The 25,288-nt window shown below is 47.5% G+C and overlaps 2 protein-coding genes across 9 annotated transcripts; one reads left to right on the top strand and one right to left on the bottom strand.

Annotated features, from left to right (window-relative positions):
- Positions 1 to 176: 176 nt before the first annotated feature.
- BRAP (BRCA1 associated protein) lies at positions 177 to 14,893 on the bottom strand. 3 transcript variants are annotated; one of them, XM_031592524.2, is made up of 12 exons: positions 14,862 to 14,893; positions 11,825 to 11,971; positions 11,336 to 11,537; positions 10,363 to 10,552; positions 8,887 to 9,000; positions 8,261 to 8,409; positions 6,350 to 6,425; positions 5,601 to 5,739; positions 5,032 to 5,141; positions 3,298 to 3,387; positions 1,327 to 1,430; positions 177 to 710 (listed from the first exon to the last, which is right to left on the bottom strand). In XM_031592524.2, the coding sequence occupies exons 1-12, from the start codon at positions 14,863 to 14,865 to the stop codon at positions 350 to 352; spliced, it is 1,686 nt and encodes a 561-aa protein (XP_031448384.2). In that variant the 5' UTR covers positions 14,866 to 14,893; the 3' UTR covers positions 177 to 349. The 3 variants fall into 3 exon arrangements, with proteins under 3 accessions (XP_031448384.2, XP_090008775.1, XP_031448383.2); XM_090152649.1 differs by lacking the exon at positions 14,862 to 14,893 and adding an exon at positions 12,228 to 12,333; XM_031592523.2 differs by lacking the exon at positions 14,862 to 14,893 and adding an exon at positions 12,070 to 12,221.
- ACAD10 (acyl-CoA dehydrogenase family member 10) lies at positions 12,275 to 23,959 on the top strand. 6 transcript variants are annotated; one of them, XM_031592521.2, is made up of 14 exons: positions 12,275 to 12,369; positions 12,708 to 12,871; positions 13,249 to 13,397; positions 14,200 to 14,394; positions 15,455 to 15,613; positions 16,073 to 16,232; positions 16,586 to 16,727; positions 17,257 to 17,325; positions 18,006 to 18,187; positions 18,737 to 18,887; positions 19,326 to 19,471; positions 19,993 to 20,166; positions 20,894 to 21,249; positions 23,206 to 23,417. In XM_031592521.2, exons 2-14 carry the CDS (start codon positions 12,715 to 12,717, stop codon positions 23,281 to 23,283), a joined length of 2,118 nt encoding a protein of 705 aa, XP_031448381.1. In that variant the 5' UTR covers positions 12,275 to 12,369; positions 12,708 to 12,714; the 3' UTR covers positions 23,284 to 23,417. The 6 variants fall into 6 exon arrangements, with proteins under 6 accessions (XP_031448381.1, XP_031448380.1, XP_090008772.1 ...); XM_031592520.2 differs by lacking the exon at positions 12,275 to 12,369 and having other exon boundaries at positions 12,505 to 12,871; XM_090152646.1 differs by lacking the exons at positions 12,275 to 12,369; positions 20,894 to 21,249 and having other exon boundaries at positions 12,505 to 12,871; positions 23,206 to 23,959.
- The last annotated feature ends 1,329 nt before the right edge of the window (positions 23,960 to 25,288 follow it).

The raw sequence follows: 25,288 nt of genomic DNA, 5'->3' as shown, positions 1-25,288 counted from the left end.
CACTGTGCATAGCCTACTCCACAGTATCCCCTTAGGAAATGCAATGTTCAAACATGTGTACACCCGCCGACCCCAGAAAACTCGCCAAGAAGAAAGTCAAATGCATGACAGGAGTGGCTTTAAAAAGGTAGAAAGGCAAAACGGTCATTAAGATCTGCCTAAAAATAGCTAAACAGTGCAGTGAAATGCTTTTAAATACCACAGACACCTCCAGTGACTGGCAGCCAGTTTTATGAGAAGCTCTGAAGACAATTTCTAGCTGAGCTTTACTGAACTAGGCATTCCCAACTGGAGTCCGAGGGCTGGGCCTGGCATGACCAGGTTCAGCATGGGAGCAGCATTCCCATCTTCATTTACCCCTCTTGCCACGGCCTCTCCTGGAAGAAGGCTTGCCTGTGCCCCCCGTGGAGGAGCTGGCAGAAGAAGCCACCGCAATGTTGATCTGTCCTTCCTGAATCTCCTGCCGGGTCTCAGCTGGGAGGTGATTGATTTTCTGTTGCGTCTCTAGGTAGAACATGACATCTCGCAACTGCTCCTGGATCTCTGAGATTTGCAGGTCCTTCTGCTCACAGGTTTCCTTTAACACTCTCTCCTCTTCCTTTAGCTTGTTCTGAAGCAAGGCTTGATTTGCTCGCAAACACTTATTCAGTTCCTGCTCCTCCTTCAGCTCATTGGAAAGCTTAGCCACTTTGTTATTCAGCTGAGAACACCTTACAAAGAGGAGCACAAGTCAGGAAAGCAGTCTGTTACACCTACATCAAACATTACTGCAGCCCTTTTATTTCCAATCTTTAGGGAAATGGTCTCCACAGCTGTCTCCAGCCCCAAGACCACTCAGATCTTAGCTTGGGTCCTGGTGGGCTGGGAAGAACAGACCACACAGTCCCACCTAGGGAGCTGGAACACACTGATCCTCACACCCTCTGTGCCCGACATCCTTTAATTGACATTTCCTAACATCTACGTTTTTCTCTGTGCTGGGTGAGTTGCCTCTGTGGGGCTGCCTTTCTTCTCTCTGGACATATCTGCCAATTGCAGAACAGACTGGCATCTGCTTCTGAGCGGGCAGAGGAAGGATTGCTGAATGCTAAATATGCAGACCGTGTTAAAAGAGCCACGGGCCCCAAAGCTGCATTCCACTCAACGGCACTTCCAATGTGTGAACACCTACAGAAATTACAGCTTTTTATTAAAAAAAGCAGCATTCTCAGTATACCATTTTAAATAGCTCAAAGTTGCTCAGGAATAGCAAGACTTTTTCTTTTTAGATGTCGGCAAGCAGAGTGTTAATGGCTGCATGGAACTAAACCTGGCAGCAGTACCCACTTCCTTTCGACAGACTGCTTTTCTTTGAGCAAGTCATTCAGCCTCTGTTCCAGACTGTCACACTTCTCAATGGTCTCTTTAAATTTGGTCTTCATGTTGTTAATCTGTAAAAACAAACACACAGGCATTTCAAACAGATCAAAGTCCCGTGCACTTTCATTATGACATTCATTTTTCTGGTGTGCTTTCTAGACTTTGACCAATTATTGTATCCAGGTAAGCAAAGGTTTTGAGACCAGAAAGCTTAATTTTGTTTAAGACCCTCTGCATTACACCTTGCAGTACCCCAACATGGAACCACGTTGCCGTGGAAGCTGCTCATACAGAACAGTAACTCCATCTGCAAACCTGCGCCAGGAGCCCCATTCATAAGGAAACAAAAAAAGAGGAAAAAAGAAGAGAAGCGATACCAGATTCTCATCTTAATGAAGCATTTATATATCCATTCTCTCAGATGTTCTCTGTCTTAAATTTCCACGTGAGAGCTTTACAACGCTGAGGTCTTGCTCATTTTAAACGAAACCTCAAATAAATATGGTCAAAGTCTGACAATGAACACGCTACTTTACTCAGCACTGACTCAGCAGCGTGCTGCCGTAAGACAGTGACCTACTGACATGAATACCCTGCTCATGCACAACGCAAATAGAAACACACATACGTTCACTTCCTCTTCTCTACTTCAAAACTAGAGATCGCTGCTGCCGAAGAGAACCACCCTCCCACTCTCTAGGCACCACACAGAACACATCTAAACTCCTTTAAGCCTTACCTTAGAAGATTTATAGTTGGAAATACACTCTTCCCCTCTTTTAATGTCAAAAGTACACTTGCACGTACTGGAGATGGGAATTTGAAGGAAAAATGCTTTTCTGGAGGATCAATCTGGATCCACCTTCACTGATGCCAGAGTCAATGCAGAACAGGTTTTAAGCCTTCCGGCCTTAATCACCGAATGTTTATGCAGCTGATGGTTAATTTGGGGAAGTAGCATGAGCAGTGATAATGGAATACACTGCATTGTGGCACTGATCCAGACAAGACCTGCATGCCTTGAGTGCCACGAATAGAACTGTAAGGATCTTTAAACACGAAACCACATTCCGTATGTATAATATAGACGTTTCACTTCACAGCTGCTTTGTGGATCACGTTTCCTGGTCACGCACAAGACAATTTTTCCTATAGCTTTTTCTTTCCTCAAGAAATCCATCAGATTTCTGGGCCTGCTCTTCAGACCAAGGTCAACGATCACTATTTCAATGGTCATAACTTATGCATTTAGGATATTGTTTAACTGCAGATACTACATGGTTAATTAGAAGTTATGCAGAAAGTTCAAATAAGGACTCAGCCCTAAATCTCACTTTAAACCTAGTTGGAATTATCTACATAGAGTAAAAAGCATTAAAATATTCTCTCTGGATTTTTGCTCATGACATTTTGAAGCAGTCCTGCCTACAGAATGCTTTATAAGAGGAGACTGTGAACTTTTCCCAATGGGTGATGAGGAGAGGCAGGGGATCACAAAGAAAGGGCAAATCAATATGCATTTGGAGTAGAAAGACAGCCGAGCAAATTAAAGTCATACTGTCTCTGCTAATGCTAACCTTCCCTAGAGAAACACGCCAGGGTGAGTGATGGCATCAGCAAGCAGGGATCCTGCAGCAGCACAGACTCGTTTTCAGCACTGCTGCAGTTTCCCGAGCAGCACATTTAAATCAACCTTAAATCTAAGTGGCAATCTACCTGCTTCTGCACCACTGAGCAGCAAATTGCTAGATCTGAGCATCCAGATAAGGAATACATCTCAGAGCCAATTTTCTCAGCTGGTAGTGAAACAGGCTACGCGAGGTCACGTCACGCAGCACTCGGGCTGTGTGAGAGCAAGCAGCTCTGTCTCCCATTAAACAGTGTCCAGGGCCCCGTGCCAGCAGCGTTCCACACATGCTCAGAGAGAGCAGAGCTCACCTCTTCAGCTGTATCCTTTTCTATTCGGACAATCTTGTTTTCCCAATAGATTCTCTGTGATTCCAGCTGGCTTGTTAGCAAATATGAGTACTGTAAACACAGAAGATACACACAGAACAGTCAGCTTTTCCATAAGGGTAGCTATGCTGATTAAGAAGCCCAAAGGGCTTCAATATGAAAATCAATTTAATCAAATGAAATTAAGCATAGAGGGCAGTCTGAACATATGTGCAAATTGCAGATCCAGCAGATATGTTGCAGCAATTGGATTTCAGAATCAAACCGCTCAATTTTCTGAAATCAAGTAAAGCCTTTAGAGCACAATGGCAAGGATCAAGTCAAAGTTCCACCATCGTGCCATAAACTTTTTACAGAAACAGATTTTTCATTGTATTAACAAGGCTCCAAATCTTACACGCCATAGGAAAAAAATCATCAATAATCTCTGTCAAGAGAGCCTAAGACCCCAAGGGCTCCCAAATGGGAGTTCCCCATTTATACCCCAAAGCCCAAGGGAGGAGAGTAAATGAACAAGTCTAGCTTCACTCTAAGAAAGCCTTTGACAAAGCATCTCCAGCTGCACATAGCCCTACACAGTTACTGTTCTCCAGTAAGTATGGCCCATTCCAATGTTACACTAGCATTTGAACATGGATACATGCCTTACATCCCACCTTTTCACTCCTGGTTCTGCAAATGAGTTATGAGAAGGTTGGAAAACGTGATTATTTCTTACCATCAAGCTAAGCAGCAGCACATTAGGAATTCACCATGGAATCAAACGTGTGCAAAAAGCCCTGAATACACTAAGTAATATCAGAGAGCCAAAACACGCTGCCAAATTCATTCTCTCTGCAAACATTTAGATCTCAAAAGCCAGACAGAGAGATCTTTTACATGCTTTAAGCACTGACCTCTTGGCAAAAAGGGTTAAAAATAGATGTTTTCACATCCAAATATTACTTGTTCCATGAATTTTTCAGTGTAAACAAATATTTATTTGAGCAGCAGGCTTACAAAGTCTGGTCTCTATGGGTTTCTCTTCTACAGATATCCTTGTGTCTTGTGTGGCTGAAGTCATGCTGCAGTATATCTGCTCACTAAAACAGTAATTTGAGTTTCTCTTCCTTTAAAATAGATCACTGGTGAGGGAAAACTTGTGTGAGGCTTTCTTTCACCCTTCTCGTTAGTGTGAGAGAAGGTGGCCAACAGCCATAAAAAAAATCACTGTTGAAGGAAAGGGAGCAGAACAGGGCTGGTGTCAGACAAACGTGTCAGCTTTCCTTGATAGCCAAAGGAAGCACACAGTTACAGATTCCTACATCCTTGCTCAGTTCACAAGTAAAATTACAGTTTCATACCCATCCCAGGCTTTAAGTCAAGTCACAGGTCCTTTAGGAAGGGTCTGCCAAGTGCATCAGGACATTCAGACCCACTTCTCTTTCAGATGACCTCAACGTTTGTAGCAGCATAACCAGCTAATCATGAGTCTACTGGTGAACACAGGAGGAAACTGCAGCCAGCTCATTCTCAGCTGCATTGGCTCTGCAGAGCCAAGAGGAGACTAAAAAAAAAAAAAGTAGTAAAGATATCTTGTTTCTGCCTGAAGATGATTGCCTACATGCAGGGAGCAAGTCTGCTGCATAAGCTGATGTCACTTTCTTGTACTCATATCTGATTTGAAACATTTCCACAAGCAGCACAAAGCAGAGTTCAACAACCCAAAATATTTACCTCTAATTGTAAGGCATCAATTTTCTCTTCCTGACACATATCTCCCTCGCACTCATACTGAACTATCTTCCCATCAGTTTTACTTGCAACCAGTCGGTGGACGTAGTTATCTGAAGAGAGAAAATTCAACCAAAGGGAGTTTTTGCTTAAGAACACCCAGGTTGACACCAGTGGAAACACTTTATGCAGCACAATTAACTATGCAGACTGCTGCAACAGCGTATTAGCAAGGCAGAAAGCCAACAACAGATGTATTTGTTATTTAACAGACTTTGCATAGGCACCTTACGGGATATTTATTACAACAGCCTGCTCTCATACCTCAGGGCAAATTGATGGAAAGGGAATAACAAACACATTTCACAGAGGATACAGGACCCCTCCAATTCATCATGGAGCCTCTCATATGCTACAGACCCACAAAAACTACGATTAGAGAGCAGATGGATGTTCCCAAGAGATAAGGTTTTGGGATAGATGCAGACTGCAAGCAAACCATCACAAATACTCTTAACTACAGGGTCCCAAAAGCTGTTCTACAAACAAGGCGGGGAAGACAGAGTGCTTACCTCCAGCATAATCCCAGACTCTGTGGTTGGTCAACTGCATTGCATAGGTGTGCTGGGTCTCCTCAAAGTGCTTGTAGGCATGGCGACTCACATACCGGCCACAGCCTATGTGCCCACATATCAAACAGATCCAGAGGTTCTGTCAAAAGAAAGAGAAAGCTCTGTCCATGCAAGAGTGTCAAACAGCAGTATGATTGCTTGAGAAGACACCATCTGAAACCAACGGGCTCCAGACACTGCACACGTCCAGTCGCTTCCTTACAGAGTGAGCTGCATTTTCCTCCTCTTTGGAAGCTTTGCTCAGCTGGAATATTAAAGAGAAGGAAGCACTTGCTCATCCTTGCCAATTATGAGCTTGCAGATGCCAGGCACCTTGACAGACTACCACAAGCATAGATGGAAGAAGGGCTTTGATTAATGAACATGGCAATTTGACAGGAGCACCAAAGCATGTGCCAAAGAGAGCAGACCAGAAGGCAGCATCGTGTTACTTCAGCCTCCTGCTACCACACGCACTGATCAGCTGATGCACTGATGCTTTCTAAGAACTGGAAACATTTGTCAGGGCAGGAAACCTGGCAGGTAACATCCCTTCCAAGAACCAATTCCAACTCAAAAGGAAAGCAGATACACCACTGACTGGTAAAAACAACCTGAGAGCAGCCACAGAATTAACCTCAAAAGCAACTAGAGCAGCTATGCAGTCAGATCTAGTCTAGATCTCACTCACCATCCACCCACCTACTTACTTCTTGAACTCCACACTCAAAACATTTGTTCTCTTCCACTGGCTCTGGCGTTTGGCAGTATCTGCAGACAGGACACCTAGAGGGCAATAAGCATCAAGATTAGACACACAGAGCTCCATCTTAAGATCAGGGTAATTAAAAACTGAGCCAAAGAGCTCAAAGTGAATGCCTTATGGTGTGGGATGCTCCCTGTGTGCACGTATCTTACAGCTCCCATGTACCCCTCCTGAACTTGCTTCCATTCCCCATAAGGCTACTGTTGTTCAGCCAGTAAGTAACAGAAGAAATAACAGATCTTCCAGAGCTATTTCAATAGTCTCAGTTTTATCTGGTTTTGCTGCAGTCCAGGTGTAGAAAACATCTGCAACCAGAAGCGTCAGCTTGGCTGGCAGTGACCTCAGCTTCTGCTAGTAAGCAGAAGAGTCACAGCTGAGTTCAAAAAACAGCCCTCAGCCATAAACACTGCAAAAAGCACTTTGTTCAAACACTGCTCCTCCGGACTACTGCCAATTGACAGCATTTTCAGTTGAGAGCCGTGATCATAACAAGCACCTTAGTCTTCAAAAACAGCAGATAAGACAAGAACAGGGTTGGTGCTCTATGGAGTGGTATGCACAGAGCAACATCCAAGCCTTAGCAGGGTTCTTCCACAGCCTTCTCATTAAATGAAGGCAGTTCAATCACACAAGAAACAAACTTGACTTCCTGTTGTCACTTGATTTCCTGGATATTCTCCATTATCTGCAGCTTTATGCAGCAGCTGCACGCCATTGTGGAAGGTAACTACAGACAGAGGTGCTTACACTTCACAACACTGCTCAGTATTGAAACATTCCTAAGGAGGTGAACACTCGTGCTTCAATTTCACTATAATCCAATGCATTCAGGCTTGCCTTTCTGGGAGGAATGCCCCATAACTCTACCCGAAAGAATCTATAACAAGCACCCTATCATTTCTTTTGAAACAATACCACTGTGCTGCAAGAAACAACACTGAACACCAGAAAGAGCCTTTGCTGAGTTTCTAGTGCCTGGGGCCTGGACAAGGGAGCAGTAACTCAGACTCTGGATCCTGTTGCCAGGGCTCTTTGTATTTTTCAATAACCACTGGAAAAGCTACAGAAATATTCCAGGGAGAATATACCTGGATTGCAGTAAGCTTTCCATACAAATTCAGGCACTTACAGTCTCCAAGGCACCTAAGCAAAGTGGACAAGGATTTCCTTCTACCATTTTCGTAGGCTGTGACCACACTTAAATTGTGTATCAGATCTTTAAGTGCTATTTTGGATTTTGCTCCTATGTTGGCTGAGCTCCATCGCTTCAAATTCAAACTGGTTTCCATTTACAGGGTAAATAGCAAACAAACATGAACAGCTACAAATCTGATTAATCCCACTGAAGTTCTGTTATTTTAGCTCAGGGCTAAAATTTCCCTCACTCTCTATCAATGAATCAGGCACCAGAAACAGAGGAAAACAGCCCTCTGCTGCAGAAGCTACGACTGCCTGATGCACAGTAAAGCAGCAAACAGCATCCGGAGAAATGTTATCTGTGTACAATTGATAGCAGCGCCTGGGTGCCAGTCAGGAGTTCAAACATGCTGAAATCCCATCTATGGAGATGCAAAGGATGGAATCAGGACCAGTCCTTTTAGCCTACAATACTTGGAAATGATTTGCATTACTGTGCAGCCGCCCTGTTGTCTTAGCAGTGAGGCCCGTGGGAAACAGTGTTCAATTACTTTTGGCTAGATTTCTCCCTGCAAGTCTCTTAATAGGAAAGAAAAAGTATTAAGACTTGCAGTAATTCCTGCCCCCACACTGTGATGAGAAAAACCGGTCCTGTCAGCATATAGCCACCACACTCAGAACAGAGTTTTTGATGTGGAAATAAAGAAAAGCCTCTTACGTGGTGTCCTCCCACCGCTGCAGACACTGGCTATGAAAGCTGTGGTTACACAGAGTGGTAAGAATCCCGTTCACAGACTCATCCATCCTCTCGAGGCACACTGTGCACTTTGGGAGCTCTGTCAGATCCATCACAGGCAGGCTGGCCCCCTTCAAAAGAACAAGCAGAGACAAATTGCTCAGCACCCTCCAATCACCATAAATTAAGCACCTGCATAGAAAGTCGAACTTCTCTCTCATTACCACCAGCACTAGGGTACAGTACAAAGTAATCCTGTGAATCTATGTAGTGGTTACAAATTTACCAAGGTAAAAAGCAATCCACAGCCTTCAACAGAGCACAGCCCCATCAGAGCACAGGGTGAGGTGGCTGCTGCAGCTGCCACAGCCCCATGACATTTTTTGGATCACTGCTACTGGCAGGTTTGGGTCAGAGATGCTGCAACAATGAGGCCTAAAGCCTATAGAAGTCACCAAACAGCCTTTCCATGTAGAAACAATACTGGAACAGGAAACAGATTTCAAACTGATACAATTAAACACTTCTTGCAGTGTTCTGCTCAGAAGAAGTAATCGTGTTAGAACTCTCTGAAGTCCAGAAGAAAGAAAAACAAAATAAAAACTTACATCTTCTGATTTGAAGACTTCAGCCCTTTCCACGTACACGAGCTGGCAAACATCCTCCTCTATGGAGTTGAACTGCCGACCATTGCACGCCATGTAAAAGCTATCTGCATCAGCCTGTGCACAAAACAAGGGAAGGCTGTTGAAAGAAAAAGCCCACAGCTGACAAGACAGGGAGGAGGAGACATCTGCTGTATCCCTGCTTCTTCTCTCCACCAGGTCCCATAATAACAGAGGAGAAATTTCAGAGAACCAGCAGGCATCGCATCCTGGCACTGGGTTTAGTGCTACCACTTGAAGATGAGAAGCAAAGCTGACAGCAATGACGGTTACTCTGATATCAGAGTATTCAGCAGGAATGACAGATTTCCTTTCAGCATCTGTTTTGCTTCTTGTCAGTGATTTCAGCACATTTGCAAAGCAAATTTGGTTTCTGTGCAAAAACTTCAGAGGGTGATATTGCAGGACACTGATATTTGTGTCAGGGAAAAAAACAATTCAACTGTGGGAAAAGATCCACTGCATCAGGAACAATTCAGAACCAAAATCAAATCTAACAGATGTCACCCACTTTCACTCAGCGACCTCCCTTTCACCTGGCACAGGATCTCACCAGGCTGAGAAAAAATGAGCTGAGCACCACATTCCCCTACTCCTAATCACTCGAGCCAGGTACACAAAGGCACACAAGATTTGTTTTTGCTGCATATAGAGACAGCCATTAGGGGTCACTGGGGAACAGGGCTTCAGGAAGTTTCTGAAGTAACTGCAATTTCAGGGGGAACTGACTACGGCTTTATGCTTTGATGCAAGGCTGCTCAACACTAGGTATTTGTCCACCACATTTTGTACAACAGTATGCAAAACACATCTCTGCAACTGCTGCAAGTAGCACAGATTGCATTCAAATACTGCATCTACACAACAGGCATGGACAATGTCTCATGCAGCACTCACAGCTAGAGAAAGAGTTGACCAAAACTTCTCTGAAATCCCCATAAAGGAAAATACAGGAGAGAGTCCACGTAGAATATAATGGGGGAATACCTGTAAGCAGCACCCTGTGTTATCCATATCCATTCACTCCCACGCTGCCCATTTTGGGGCAGGCTGTCCTTTTCACACTGTACTGGCAGTGGCTAAGCCATCATCTCACTCCTCAGAAAAGTTTATTAAAATATAAAGTGCCACTGGCTGCATTCTTTCTGCTCAGCAAAGCACAACACCACTCTGTCTGCAAACACGTGCTGAGGTAGCAAAGGTGGTTTGTTTTTATGTGCTTAATAGTTTTAAGTGTCCTACCAACAAGAAATAGGGGATACAGAACATGACACACACTTGTCTGCAGGACAAGGTGTGAGATAAATCTCAGTCAGTAGCCCCAGGAAAGTGCTGGGCAACAAGAAAGGACTGCCCTCCTACACAGCAGCTGTAAGGAACTGCAGTTCTCTCTATGGCAAAGGGACTTCCAGGTCTTACCTGGGAGCTAAACTTTATCAGCACCATGTACTGGTTGGGAGTGGAGTCTCGGATGATTTTCATGTGCTCAATAACTTCATAGAAGGAAGCCACAAACTTCATCAGGTCGTGACTGGTCATCGTGGCAGGGACTGTGAGGATACACAGCATGGCACTGCGCCTCACGTCTTCTTTTAGAGAGGTCATCTTGCTGTAAGACAACAGTTACACAGCATCACATCATTCCAGAGAGGTCAAAGCTGGGTACACCACACTTCCAACAATTGCAGTTACCAGGATAACTTCATTGCCAATCCAAACCCTCTGTTGCACATTTGTAAATGCTAAGAAGAAAAGGCTGAGGTAGGAGCCTAAAATGCCCACGTAAAACCGTTACTCCTCAGCAAAGTATTAAAATGGGCAGCTTCAATCAACAATGGCTTTGTCATGTCTTCTCTAAAAAACAGCTGAACCTGGCAAGTCACAGATGCTCACAACTATTCCTTTAACAAATGAACAGCCCTTGCTACTATTTCAAATGCTCCTTTTGTGTCCGGTAGCTTTCAGGACGACCCAAAGCGGAATTTCTCATGCAATTAGAAGGGAAGAGCATAGAACTGTAATCCTTGAAATACAGAATAAAAGCTCCCACTTCAGAGAAGTCGCTCAGGCATGCAGCCAAAACCCTGGAGATAACAGTTTAACTCTGAGATGCCTCAAGAAGCTGCACTGCTAGGAACCCACGCTCACCTCATGTTCTTACAGCTCCTTGGCACACACGCTACCTGTAGAAGTGCTGCCCACAGCCAGAAGACCCAAGCCCCAGCTTTCCCCAAGGCTGGTGGCAGTGTGGGTGTAAGACACCCTTCCTGTTTGTCCCTGCACAGCCAGCTCAGGAGCCACAGCCCCAGGGTGAGCAGCTCACCCTTCCGGATGACCTCATTACTCATGAGTGCCATTCCCACTAGAGCTACAATTAGTCAAGCATTCTTACTTTGTTTTGTACAGATGCATAATGCCATGAACGATTTCAACCGATGGATTCCCACTGAAGAAGGAAATCTGGTCAGGGAGCTGTTTTGAAGGCGAGTCTGGAGCAGCCTCACGCTCTTTGTTCTGATCATCCTGTTTAGTTTTGTCCTCAGACGACGCAGCCTCTAAAGATTTTCTCGCTTCCACGGCAGCTTTTGCTTCATCTTTCCAAACAAAAGCTTTGATTACCAACCACACACGAGAAATACCTACAGCTCTCTAAGCACAGCCTGACACAACGCTGCAGACTCAGAACTCTGCCGTGCCAGACGAGATCCAATTCGCACCGCCATCAGCTTCCACACAACGACAGAACCTCGGGGGCTACAAGGGATCTCTCCAACCCCCACCCTTCCCAGCTCCTCCGACGGCAACAAGCCTTGGCACATCCGCCTTCCTGCCTTCGATCTCCCCACCCACGGGCGACTTACGGCCCGCCCGGTGCCGGTACCTGCCCGCGGCTGGATGGTCTCGATGATGATGTCGGTCATCTCCCTGCGGCCCAGGTGCTGGTGCAGGATGGCCGCCCTCTCGCCGGGGCCCTTCCCCTCCAAGCAGGCCGGGATCGCCCCGCTGCTCTCCGCGGCCATCTCCGGAGCTGCGCGGGAGGAGAAAGCGTCGAGACGGGGATCAGCGGGAGCGCGGCGCCGGCCCCCGCCCCGCCGAGGCGCTCCCGGCCCCGGGGCACCGACTCACCGGCCGCGCTGTAGGCGAAGCCGGCGGGCAGCGGGGAGAGCTCGGCCAGCTCCAGGCGGATCACGACCAGCGACACGCTCATGGGCCCGGCACCGCGGGGCCCGCCGCGCCGCGCTCCCCGCCCGACGGAGACTGAGCGCCGCTTCCGCCTCGCGCACCTCTGCCCTCTCACCCCGCCGGGGTCACGCCGCCGACGCGATGACGTAAGGGGGCGGCGGAGAGAGCCGGACGGAGCCGGAAGGAGCCGAAGGAGGGGGCTCGGAGTGGGCTCGGCACCGTTGCTCCTCGCGAGACTTAGCCGTGAGTTCTCGCGAGCCTTGGCGCCGCGCTGCCTGACGAGCGCGGGCTGCGGTCGGGGCTGGGAGCCGAGTGGCGCCCGGCGCTCCGTGCCTCGTGCCCGCAGAGGGGCGGGAGGTGACACCCCGTCACGGCCGGCTGTGGCGCAGCTGCGGGCCCTGTCAGCACAGCGGCACGCTGCACGGAGGGGCGGGCCCCGTTCCCTTCTGCGCAGGACCGCCAAAGCGTTTCCTTCCCCATTGCTTTCGTATCTCGGCGCTCGGGGCCCGCCGTGCCGGTTTCCCGTTCCCCAGAGGGCAGCACTGGCGATTCCCCGCGGCTCTCACGGCTCTCTCCTTCAGGCCCAGCATGTTCCTGAGCAGTGCTGCCTGCGCCCCTTTCCTGCGCCGGGCCGGGATCCTGCTGTCCCCGGGGCTGCGGCTGCGGTCAGGCTGGAGCCCGTATGGAGCTGTGATCTTCGATGTGAGCGGGGTGCTGCTCCCATCCCCCCGGCACACAGCCGCAGGTGTGTACGCTCACATCTCCTTTGGCCTGGGCTGCTGCACACGTGCACAAAATGCGTTTCACGCCTCCATCCGACACCTCCACGCAGCGGTGTGGTGGTGCTGCTGCCCGGCGTTCCCAGTTGCACCATTAGAAGTGCTGGCACTGATGGCTGCGTTGACACCTGTGCAGCTCAGGGCCCAACCGCAGCTGAGCCGCAGGACTCTCACAGAACTGGCTGTACACCAGAAGTAGAGATGAGGCCCATCACATCAGTTCTCACGAGTGCTGGTCTTACACATCAAATTTCAGAGCTGTCGAGGAATTTCAAGCTTGTTTCCCAGTTCTGATAGTGCCATATGTGCTCTCTCCTGGCTTTCTTACTTTTCTCCTATATAGACTGGGAGGCCCAGAATTGTATTCCAGCCGGCACCGTCCAACAAGCTCTGCACTCTGGAGGGGAAAACAGCCTCTCTCTCAAGTACACAAGAGGAGAGCTGACGACTGTGGAGTTTCTGCAGGAATTGGGACAGCAGTGCTTTGAGATTGTAAGCCACATCCCCGCCCTTCTCTTTGTGCTTCCTGACTACAGGGAAATGGGACCCTGCAACATTGGAAGCTGGTGGTTTGGTGAGGATTGTAATTTTAAAGGAAATCCTTCAATGGAAGCTTCTGGAAAGAAGCATCACTGTTCAATAGGGCTGGCAGCTCACTGCTGCTATCATTCTGCTGCCAAGGCAGGATGGTGAGCAGAATATACATTCACTTCACTTCCACCAGCTTCCTCTTCTGTTTCATAATTTTTGATACCAAGGAGCACAAATCTGAGAGCAGCTGAATGGCTTTTGCTTCTAGCTGGTGCACAAACATACTCAATGGGTGGAGACTGGTCTCAGTAGGGATTTCTTAAGACCGGTAGAAGCTCCTCCACCATAGCTTTTTTTGCCAGCTCCAGGAACATCATGTCAGAATCCTCTTTTTAATGCAGTCTTTTTGAATCAGTTGATTCAAAAATGCAGATTCTTTTCCTGCCTGTTAAATGGTACTTCAGTGTTTACCTCCAACCTGCCTTGATTCCATGACAGGCACAGTCCTAGCACATTTCTTGTTCCCAAAATCAGCCCCTTAGCTTTGCTGCTTCTATAGAATCAGTAATCTGAGAATGCCCATTTCTTTGGGCTAAGCAATTTAGGTGGGAGATTGACTGTCTGCCTCCTGCTGCCAAGGGAAGTAGGACAGCAAGATAAGACAATCAGGCAGCCTATCTACCCAGTCACTCCTATTTTCTTCCCTGCTTAAAAACTGTTTATGGCTAATTACCATTCTTGGGGGGGCTCTCTGGTTTTGCAGGCAAATATCTGTGTTCCAGTGAACTCTTTCCTCACCAACTTAATCAGAAGTGAGATGATAAAACAGCTCCCCATAATGGCAGAAGCAATACAGTGTATCCATGCAGAAGGTCTTAAGATAGCTCTTCTAAGCAACAGCTTCCAGCTGCCAAATGGAGAGAGCTTTCTGCCCCTGGACCAAAAACATTTTGATGTGGTAAGCCTGGGTGGATTGTAAAATATATTTCTGAAGCTATGTCTATAGTAAAGAACAACTGAAATTCTTTACTTATGGATACCAAAGGAAGGGCCACCCACAACACGTTAGTAGATATAAATATGGCAGTCTGTGAAGATGCATAGTTTGCTGTAGCATAGGTTGTCTATCAGTGTGGGGGGAAGTACTGCTTGAATTTGTTTTGGCTGATCCATGTACTTGGATCAGAAGATCTCATGTCAGTCTCCAAGTTTGGACAGAGGGTTTTGGCCAATGCCTCTTCTGCTGTAAATATCACTTTATCATGGTTAATAGGTGCAGTTGTCAGAACTTGTCCCTTTAGCTTAGATGGCAATGGTTAAAACAATTAGAAAGATCAACACAACAGAATTGTGATACAAGATGTATAACGACAAGGGGACAAACACCATAGAAAGATATCATAAGAAGAAAAAAAGACAGCTCACCCATCTCTGAAGATCTAGGCTCACAGACAAAAACTCCACAAAGGAGGAATCTCCAGAAAGAAATCCTTCCCCAGTGGCAGCCAGCCCTTAAATGAGGTCTAAGAGAGGTGCAATCAGGCTCCATCCCTTCTGGTCACACAGCTGAATTGCCTTCACCTGTGCTCCCAGGGCTGACTGTCCTTTCCCCAGGTGCTCAATCAGTGGTTCAGGCCGGGACTCAATAGTTCCCAGAGAGTGGTGCACTCCAAAACTTTCTCAGACAGCACTGAGTAATTGGTTCAGCACATTTGAGACATCTATTGAGTCTTCTACATCATGATACTGTGATATTGTTTCATTGGATATCTTCTGTCCAAAGACTGGCTGGTCCTGTTTAGCTTATTTGAGCTGATGGAGCCACAGCCAAGGCAGTTGGCACTCACGCAGCCACTTGAATCGTATCCTATCCAGCTCTGTCAGCCCTCTGTTCCCTGTGTCCTTTATTTCACAAATTACCGTGCCTGTCAGTCTCACTCCCACCCTCCATTTCCAGAACTGCACAGATGTTTGTGGTCACAGCAGGCTCATGCATAACCCATTGGTTGTCACCACAGATAGTTGAAGCTTATCAGGAAGGAAAGTGCAAGCCAGATCCTCGCATCTACAAGCTGTGCTTGGAACGCTTGGATGTTCAGCCTCAGGAATCCATCTTCCTCGACAACAGCAGCCAGAACCTGAAAGCAGCAGCCCAGCTTGGTATTAAAACAGTGAAGGTACAAAACAGTGCAAGCAGGCCAAGGGTATGGTTTCTCAGTCCAAAGCTTCCAAAGGAAGCTCTAAGCCTTCATGTATCTGTCATCAGGGGAATGGTTAGCTCTCAAGATTTGGAGAAAGTGAGTTCAGGCATTTTACTTTGGTGAGGAGACCGCTGGGGAAAGGATAAGTCAGAGATGGGTGGGAACTCTGCTCCCCAGGATGGCACACAGGGAATGCCAGCTCTTACCCCAGTCCAAACTGACACTCTTGGGGACAACAATCAAGGTGAGAGGCTGTGAGTATTGGTAATGGCACTGTGTGTTGGCCAGACCTGACCAGTGAATTCCACAGTGTGTCCAAATGTATCAGTGCCATTAGACTCACAGATAAATGCACCACAACTGTGTGGAGCTCTTTCTTTCCTAGGCAATTTTATCGTCTATCATTCTGTGTCTCTCCCTCCCTTCTCCTTTCAGGTTGATGATCTTGAAGTAGCATTCAAAGAGCTGGAAACCTATCTGGGTTTTCCTTTAAAAGGATTTGTTCCATATACTCGTTCAGTAAGATCTACCATGGAAATTCCAAAAGACAGTCTGCAAAAGTACCTTGAAAACGTTTTCAGTGACCAGGCAACAGGTATTGCAGCACCTTTTGCTCTTCAGCCTGAAAGCTCACATGTCTTGGAGTTACTGCTCCTTTCCATTTTATAAAAAAAAATGGATTGAAAAACAATATTAATGAAAGTCTCCTAATCTCCAAGCAAACATTGCAGTCGTACAGGCTTCAGTGGCACACCACTGTTGGACCAAAAAGCAACATTTTAAGACTTCATTATTTGTGAGGCATTGAGAAAATCTGCAGAAGAAATACCAGGAGTATTCCTGACCTGTAAGGCACAGTCACAGGAATGGAAAGTAAAACTTGGAGAAGTGGTGAGAAATATCCCACCTTACGCTTTGTCTGCTGACCCTCTGCTCTCAACTCTTCAGGTCCGCTGACGCTGCGGCAGTTTGGCTGTGGACAGTCTGCCCAGACCTATTTTGTCAAGTTTGGAGATCGTTCTCTGGTGCTGAAGAAGGAAGTCCCTGACAGCCTGCTGCCTTCAGGTCCTGCTGTTGGAAGGGAATACAGGTGAGAAGGCAGCGTGCAGGTAGGACCCTCTGCCTTTGAAACGCATCCTGTGCATTCCTACTCTGCAGATTCCTCCAAGCCACAAAGCACACCACAGCTCTCACAGCATGTCAGGGGAAGTAGGATCTTGCTATGGCAGCTGGAACCTTGAGTGGGAGAGAGGTTGCAGCTCAACAACACTGAAATTGAGCAGCAAGGAGCCTAGCTGGGGGCAAGCCCTTGCTGGTGGAGTCATGCTGCAAACTAGCTTGCTGTGCCAGAGATCTCTCCCTCAGCAGCAGAACAGCATGGCACTTGTGGGAGGGTGTTGTGTTTTCCAGAGTTTGTTGGATAGGTCTCAGGGCTCTGGGCCATACAAAGATTTTGGTGTGCTTCTTCCCCGTATCTCAAGCCATCTCATTTTAATGTATTTAAAACTGAACACTTGATTCTTTTAGATATTGTGCATCTGCCTAACAACAACACAGTTCTAGTATCGATTCTGTAATGCCTGTCTGTGCTGAAACAGCTCTCTGACTTACCCTGGCAGGGTACTGAAGGCACTCTCTGAGGCTGGTGTTCCTGTTCCTACTGTACTTGCTCTGTGTGAGGACAGAAGGTAATCGTACCCCTCAGCTTTCATTTTTGGCTTTATAGCTTCAGCCACATTCTCCCAGGAAGAAGAGAGGAGTGCTTATGCCAGGGTGGATCAGATGTGAGACCTCAGACAGCAAACAGGTGTTTTTGTGGATGTGTACCACGAAGACACAGTGACTCCAGGGATGCAAAGGCAGCTGCGAGCCTGGCAGGACCCCTGGCCTGGCTGCATGAGCAGACAGCAGGGAGGAACAGTTTTATAAAGAGGAGAGTATTTGTTCCTGCGCTGATTATGCAGCAGTGCTGTATTCTGTGGGTTTTAAACATGAGATCTTGCTGGTTTGCAACTCCTAGCAAAGTCCTGGTTTGTGGAGGTGAGATGTTTACAGTTATTCTCTCTCCTGCTTTCCCTTGGCTGTGGTAGTGTATGCTGTGGTTTAGTATCACTCAGTACTCATGGGATCTGCCACAGGAGTTGCTGTGTCTCCTGACTCAGTCTCCTAAGTCAGTACACATATGAAGTATACTGATCTAATTAGTATTTGCCCAGCCTTGGGCTAAACGAGTGCTCAGAGAGCAGTGCTCTTGAGACTGCTGCTCACCTTGCTGTGCAGGTAAGGTCTGGGGGCACGTTCAAGGTGCAGCTGAGTGGTAGGAAACAGAATTAACCTCAGACACACCAGTTCTACCTTGCTTCCCCAGCATCCTTGGCACACCATTCTACCTGATGGAGCACTGTGCTGGCCATGTCTACAGGGATGCCTCCCTGCCAACACTGCTGCCTAACCAGCGGCAGGCTATTTATGCTGCCATGAGTGAAGTTCTCTCCAAGATCCACAGCACAGACCTCAGAGCAGCCAAGCTGCAGGACTCTGGGGACCACGGTGAGAGAAGGCTATGTATCCTTTGCCCCTGTTTTCTTGTCTTGTGTCCAAGGGATAGGACTTGGGCTAAACTTAGGGGCAGTTGGGAAAGCAAAGATGTGCAGCATTTCAAGGCTTCTTGGGAGGGTGTAGAAAGCTCCTTTGGATTCTCCAGGTCAGTGTTCTGTGCCATTAGATACAGCTGTACTGCACGTGCAGAAGTAACTTGCTTGCTGCCATCTCTGACCAAACTTCCTTAGCTCCTCCAGTGTCTCTGCAGGGCCATCTCTGCTTCTTGGAGCTGGTAAATGTAAAATCCACCAAAAAAGTATGAAAAGTCCAGGATTTTTGTCCAAGGATTTGATTATTTTCACTAGAATATCAAATCCAATGCCCAATTCGGAATGTATGGGACCCCTGCAAATGACAAGCTCTTATTGCTTATCTCAGGGAACTGGACTGAGGCCTGCTTGGCTCTTTGACAGTTTCAGCATGTACCTTTTTTGTATCTTTTATGAAACCTCTTTGTGCCTGTTCTTTTCCCTGAAAGCCTCCATTCCCTTGTTACAGGTAATTACATCCAGCAGCAAGTTGATACCTGGACAAAGCAGTATCGAGCTATGGAAACTCACATTATTCCAGCCATGGAGAGACTCATTGAGTGGCTGCCTTTGCATTTTCCTGAATCTCAGAAGACAACAGTTGTGCATGGCAATTTCAGGTACTGCCCTCTCAGTTTCCTTGTCAGTAGGCTGCTGCCCTCTCCTGGGAGTCAGTCTGTTAGAAGGCTGTACTACATATAATCTACAAAACATGACAGTGGAGGGCCTCGTGTTACTTAAAATGATCAAATGATCCCCCTGCACGGTGACATGCCTGCTTCTTCTCTTTTTGGCTAGCCTGTCCTCTAACATGTTAATGATCTGAGGACCCAAATAACTTTGTTTCATTCTTCAAAGCACAGTTATGTTCATTATTAACCAGGGAGTTCACTATTGAGTAATTTCAGTCCTCTCTGACTTATGCATGGTGAAATTAATGTTTCACTTGTGCAGCCTCCCAGAGAACTCAGCCATTTTTGCACAGTGCATACTGCTTCTGAGTGCTGGGATTTTCTCCCTCGAGATCTTTCTGATTTGTTTTTTTCCCTCTGATACAGGCTGGACAACCTAATCTTTCACCCAAAAAGGCCAGAAGTCCTTGCAGTCCTTGGCTGGAAGTTTTCAATTCTAGGAGATCCCATCTCCGATTTGGCAAATAACTGTATGGCTTATTTCCTGCCACCTCAGTTCGACCCAATGAAAGGTACAGAAAGGGGCAAAGTCACATCTGACACAGAGAGAATGAGAATTCAGAAACAGATTAACTCTTGCTCTTAAAGAGCTCAGCTGACAGTTGGCTCACTGCAGTTGGGAAGGGCTACAGGTCATGTACTTTATTCCCTGTCCTGCCCTTTCTCTGAAGAACCCTCCATCCCTCCATGGCAGAAGCACTGCATGTGCAATGATCGCTGTGCCATGATCACTCCATCCCATGTCTGGTTTGGTAAGGAAGTGGTATGAACCCCACTGTGAGCTCACTGTCCTGGATGGGGCTGGTAGCCTGTCAGTCACTGTTTTCACAGTCTCACCCCATTGAAGAAAACTCTTGCATATGTATTTCACCTAAATGAATTGGTGCCAAATTGGTTCTGTGTATGGAAACAGCACAGCACAGCATTACGTGGCTGCAGGTGTCTCCACTGCTCCACAGCTTGCAGGGCTCTGCTAGAAAGCACTGAGCTTCACAGAGTCTGCTGACTCATTGTTGCCCTTTGTGTGTTCCAGGCTTGGCAAAATACGATTTGAGGCACCTGGGAGTCCCTACAGCAGAGGAGTATTGCCAGAAGTACTGTGGCCACATGGGAATGGAGCTCCCCGACAACTGGAATTTCTACATGGCCTTTGCTTTCTTCAGACTGGCTGCAATGCTGCAGAGACTCCACAAACAATCTCTGACAGGTGAGGTGAGGAGCCCAACCACACTGGCCCTGCTTTACAGAGGTCCTCAGCCAGCAGCACAGACACACAAGCCCTTCATGGAGAGCTCTCACATTGAACTAGGGAAAGTCAGACCACCAGAACGTGCTGCTAAAGGGTTTGGGCACTCCTGACTTTGCATGCTGATACCTCTGAAATTTCAGGCAGTAAAGCAAAATGAAGCACTCCTGAGAGTTAGCTGGATCAGCAGGAGAGCAAGGTGGTTTTGTGTTTTCACTGTAGTACATTTTGTGGTCAAGTTGTGTCTTGCAAATAGAAAAAAAAAGGCCAAAGGGGAACACACACACACAGCATTTCCTCAGTGCTGCTCTTTCCTGGACGCAAAGTCTGAACTGGGCTTGTTTTCTGTGCTGATTGGAGGTTGTTGTGCTCACTTCTTTATTGGGAGGGCTGAGCAGAGGCCAGAGTTCAGAGTTCCTACAGGTGGAGCTCTCAGACTTTTGAACTAAGCCTCAGAGGAATTTGGAAGCAGGGAGGTGGTGTGTACTCTCATTGCTGATTACCTGCATACATCAGGCCTGGCCTAGGAGTTTTTATCAGAGAAAAACAAGATATTATTTTGGAATTCCTTAGAAAAGAATGTCCCTGAGTCCTGCTGTGCTGGCCTGGACAAGGACACAGGGCACTGTTTGAGATGTGTACTTCACACAGCTTCTCTGAAGTTAAAGCATCTTACTTTTGTCACCAGGGAGGCCAGCCCGAGGTAGAAGCTGTCTGGAGCATGCAGAGTTTGTGGCTGATCTGGCTTGGGATTTTGCCATAAAAGAAGGATTCCGTGTGTTTGACAGCCTCTCCATTGCAAAGCCTTTTGCACAACATTACAGTACCTGGGCCAGGCAAGGGCCATTCCTCAGCAGGAGCTACAGTACCTGCACACATCCTGGGACTGTCCCTGTGCCTGAAGTCCCCCTGATCACTTCCTTCAGCAGCCTCTTGGGGGTGGCCCAAGGTCTTTACTGCAAGCTGGCAAGGATCTTGGATGTCCAGTGGAGTTTTCTGATTTCCCAGCCCAGATGCACTCCACGTCCTGTTCTAGAAAAGAAGGTGAGACCCCTTCTTTCCTAACGTAGTTTTATGTTGCTGTACCAACGCCAGGGTGGAGGATTGTGCTATGCCTCTAAGTGTCCTTGCATTCTTAATCACATCAGACTCTTAGCATTCATAAGGTCCTATGACTTGGAGAAATGGGGTCAGTTTCCTTTTGCTTGCTACATTCAGATAACAAGAGTTCATATTCTAGAAAATGGCAATTTCAGAAGCTGGCACTCCCTTCCAAGATAAGCAGATTATCACCAGGCTAGCTATAACTGCAGGTGCTGCTCCCTCAAGCTGCTACCACCAACACTGATGGACTCTCCAGAGGCTGACTAGACTGGAGCCTTTCTGCCTAGCACTGTCAGTCCAGTGCTGCTCATTCCTTTCTCCCAGCAGGGCTGTCCCTGCAGACTCTCCTGTTGGTAAACAGTGGCCAATGATAAGCTTATGATCCTGCCCTTGGCAGTGCAGGCTCTGGGATGACACCTGGACTTTAGCCCTGCCACTTTCTTGGCCTCTCCTGCACAGAGCAGGTACTGCTGCAGCCTTGAACCCTTAAAATGGAGAGACATTGATTGGTTTTGGTATGGTGGTGAGGAGGCAGAAAGCAGCTACCAAAATGACTTTCCCATAGTCATGTGGAGGGTCATGTGCAGAGAAGAGAGTTGCATCAATTCTTGAGTGGTAGAACTTCAATTTCACGTATTTATTCCGCCAGCATGAGGCATTTAGGGCCAATATGTGGATGATATGAGGACACTTGGTCTCCTGCCCAGGCTCTTCAAACTGATTTCTCTCTGCTTACACTCCCCGGTGCTACTGATGGTGTAGCTCAGTGTGCATGTGACTCTGGGCTGACTGATTTGCTGGGAGTGGTATCATAAGTAATCATTCACAGTGTGTCACAAAAGCAAACAACGCTATTCTTGAACTGCTATTGGGATTATACTCTTAACCTACTCTAGTGGCATTGTCAAATACTAGTGGGTTACTTAACTACCTTTTTACTGCCAAAAAAACCCACCCATCTGTTATTCAGCCTTTCAGAGACATTTCCTCGTGCTATGCAGAAACCAGCAAAAAACAGCATTTCAGAGTGCTCAGCAGCTGATCCCCCAAGAAGATGGAAAAGCAGGAAAAGCAGTGGCTCTAGGCAATTTAGAAATGCTGAGATGAGCATATCTTTTTGCCTGTTTCCCAGACACTCATTTTCAGACCTGGCAGAGTCAACAAGTCTCCAAAATCAGAGCTGCAGCCTGGCCATGGGGAGAACTGGCAGAGCAGACAGACCCCTCATCCTCGCCTTCCGTCCATTCCACTGCTTTTCCCAGTGTTATTGTGCTTCAACTGTCAACCTTTGCTATGGAAGCATGTTGTAAAGGGCAGGGGAGGAGTCCAGAGTGGAGTCCTGCTGCCTGCAGGGGAAACATAATGCAACAGAGTATTAAACAGCTGAGCAGTCCTGGCTGAGGGCTGTCACAGCACTGAGAAGCTGGGCAAGGGCTAAGGGAAGGGCCAGCTGGCACTGCAGAGGCAGGCTTTATCCCTGCGATTGGGATGATGTGCATTTGCTGAGACATGGAAGCCCTGGGCTGGTCCTGTCATGTCCTGCATGGGAACCTGCAAACTTTGGTCCCAAAGATTGCCCATCCCCACATCCTCTCCATGGAGAGAGCAATGTGTCTCATCCTCTTCCACCAGCACCAAAGTAGTGTCTCTGATGATGACTGTGCAGACCATGGATCAGGCTAGACAGGTGAGCAGATACATACACCTAACTACTGATCCTTCTGTGGCCCAAATGAAGCAGCAAAAGGACACCACAGGGTCAGTGACCCTAAGGAGTGGTTTGTCCTGTCTGTTGTTGCAGATCCCAGGAAAGGAGCTGAGGCATTTGATACTGTGCTTCCTTAGTCCTGCACTCCTTTACTTGCCCTTCATGGTATTAATCTTATTCTCACACAGGTCTGTGGAGCAGAACATCTCAGCAGTGCATCCTCCAGCCGGACACTTCATTCAGACCTGAGCCCCACATCTGGCTGAAGGTCCCACATGGTTCACAGGACAATGTTCTCCAAATTGGAGCTGAGCCACTGCACTGGGGAGTCTTGGAACATGTGACTAAAAGAGCCCCTCTGGCATGGGGAAGGTTGTACTATCTACAGCCTGGAAGCTTGAGAATTTCAGTGGTATTTACTGTTATCTGGGCTCAGTGCCTTTATTGCCAGGTTCAATAGATACAGGGCAAAATCCCTCTCTGGATCATGAGGCTGCAGACAGTCAACAGCCTTGCAGTGAGGAGCACTCATTAGGAACAGCAAGGCTGAGGTTGCCAAGTCTTGGTTTTGGGAGTATAGGAAACAGAGTGGTGCATCTCTCATTAGCACAACACCTCCAGCAACCTGAGGGTGCCAGGACTCCAGAGGTGAGAGGAAATGAATCACTGGCTTCAGAGCAGATCATGGAGCTGAGGCCCATGGAACTGGGAGGACTCCCTGGCCCTATGACTGCAGTGGATTTCTCTGGGTTTCTTTGGGGATCTGGGATGATGTAAACCAGATTAGTGGAGGCTTTCAGTGCTTCACAAAGATGAGCAGCGGGAAAAGACTGTGGTCTTGATTGTGGTAATTCCTGAGCTTTTTATGTGTACACTGGTGTTAATTTAATATTAAAGTGATGGATATATTTCTTTGAATTCACATGATTAACAAGTTCAACTCTTTAGTATTCCTTTGCTCCTGATGAAAATGCCATGCTGGGGACAGTGGGATGCATGCCTGCAGCTTTGGCCACTGCCGAGGCTGACCTGGCAGGGTCCTTGCACTGACTCATATCGCAGTGCCCAGTGCTGGCTCCTCCAGTGCACAACCCTACAGCCCAGTTCCACAAAGCCACATTATGCATCAGCCCAGGGTGGTCACCACATCCTTGCTGCCAGGGGCAGGAGAAGTGCTGCAGGGAAGCCCTGGGATTGCTGTGCTATTGGCTATAGAAGGCTTTGTAACCTGAGCTTTGGTTTCTCCTGGGCTGAGAGTGAAATTCAACCTCTCCCAGTGGCATTTGGCTCTGCTATGCAAGGGGGAGGGAGTCTCTGAGCCTCTACCTGCCCAGCACAAACAGACTGGGTGATTTCTGAGCAGGCATCTGGCCTTTGTACCTCCTAACATCTAATCTTGCAGCAGGTAGAATCCTCGCCAGCCACTGCAGGGCTGAAGGTTTGAGGCTGCCTTCAGCCTCATGCATGCATTTCTTCCATTGCATGGGGTTTTAGCATTGCTAGGTTTGTCTGCTAAGCCCCAGGGAAAGAAAGGGATGTGCTCAAGTTGAGCAAAAATAAAAGTATTAAGCACCACAGATGTCACTTAAGCCCCATGTCATTGGTTGTCCATCCAGGTGTCAGCAGAAGTCATGCACAGGACAGCTGAGAGCACAGTGAGAGCTTAGCCCTGTGCAAGTGTCTTTTGGAGGTTAAATACTCCTTTCTTACTGATGTTGATGGTAACTTCAGAATATTTCTGTGGCATGTTAATTTTTCTGGACCTAAGTACGATGAAATCACATGAGACATCTCAAGCAAAACAGCAGAAACCATTTTAACCATTTAACCATTGTTAGGAGCAATTTTTGCCGAGCATTCATTTGCATGCACTGAGCAACCATCCTGCTGTGAGAGTGCTACACTGGCATTGATTCATTTGCCCTATATGCAATAGGTTATTTTTTTAAGATTCCTGTGTGCCACTAAGGGCAGGCTGTCCAGGTAAGCAGAAGTCCCCGTGCCAGACGCTGATGAGATGTGCATCTGCAGTGCATGCGTGCCTTGGCTGTGCTGTCCCATCTGTGCCATGGGTCCGGCTGTGGGCTTTGCCGGCCAGAACCAAAGTGAAGCAAAACGAACTGAGTTGTGCCCACTTGAGCCACGTGGGTCCAAAATCAACTGAACCAATGTGGGCCACCCCAAACTGCGCCGAACAGCTTGAATGAAGCTGGGCCGAGGTGTCCTGAATGGAACCGAGGTCCACCGAGCCGACCGACGCAGACCGGCAGA

The sequence above is a fragment of the Phasianus colchicus genome, chromosome 18, assembly GCF_987193195.1.
Source record: "Phasianus colchicus chromosome 18, bPhaCol1.hap1.1, whole genome shotgun sequence".
NCBI lineage: Eukaryota > Metazoa > Chordata > Aves > Galliformes > Phasianidae > Phasianus > Phasianus colchicus.
The sequence above is the reverse complement of the archived record's forward strand: the minus strand, read 5'-3'. Positions and strand labels throughout refer to the sequence as shown.

Bases quoted from the DNA above. Each gene is read 5' to 3' on its own strand.
- BRAP (XM_031592523.2), bottom strand. From the start codon at position 12,151: ATGAGCGTGTCGCTGGTCGTGATCCGCCTGGAGCTGGCCGAGCTCTCC. The intron at 11,972-12,069 runs GTGAGTCGGTGC...CCTCCCGCGCAG, and splicing joins CTTCGCCTACAGCGCGGCCG to CTCCGGAGATGGCCGCGGAG. The intron at 3,388-5,031 runs GTAAATATTTTG...CTGTGTTTACAG, and splicing joins TTGATGCCTTACAATTAGAG to TACTCATATTTGCTAACAAG.
- ACAD10 (XM_031592521.2), top strand. From the start codon at position 12,715: ATGTTCCTGAGCAGTGCTGCCTGCGCCCCTTTCCTGCGCCGGGCCGGG. The intron at 16,728-17,256 runs GTGAGAAGGCAG...TTACCCTGGCAG, and splicing joins GCTGTTGGAAGGGAATACAG to GGTACTGAAGGCACTCTCTG. The intron at 21,250-23,205 runs GTGAGACCCCTT...ATTCTCACACAG, and splicing joins GTCCTGTTCTAGAAAAGAAG to GTCTGTGGAGCAGAACATCT.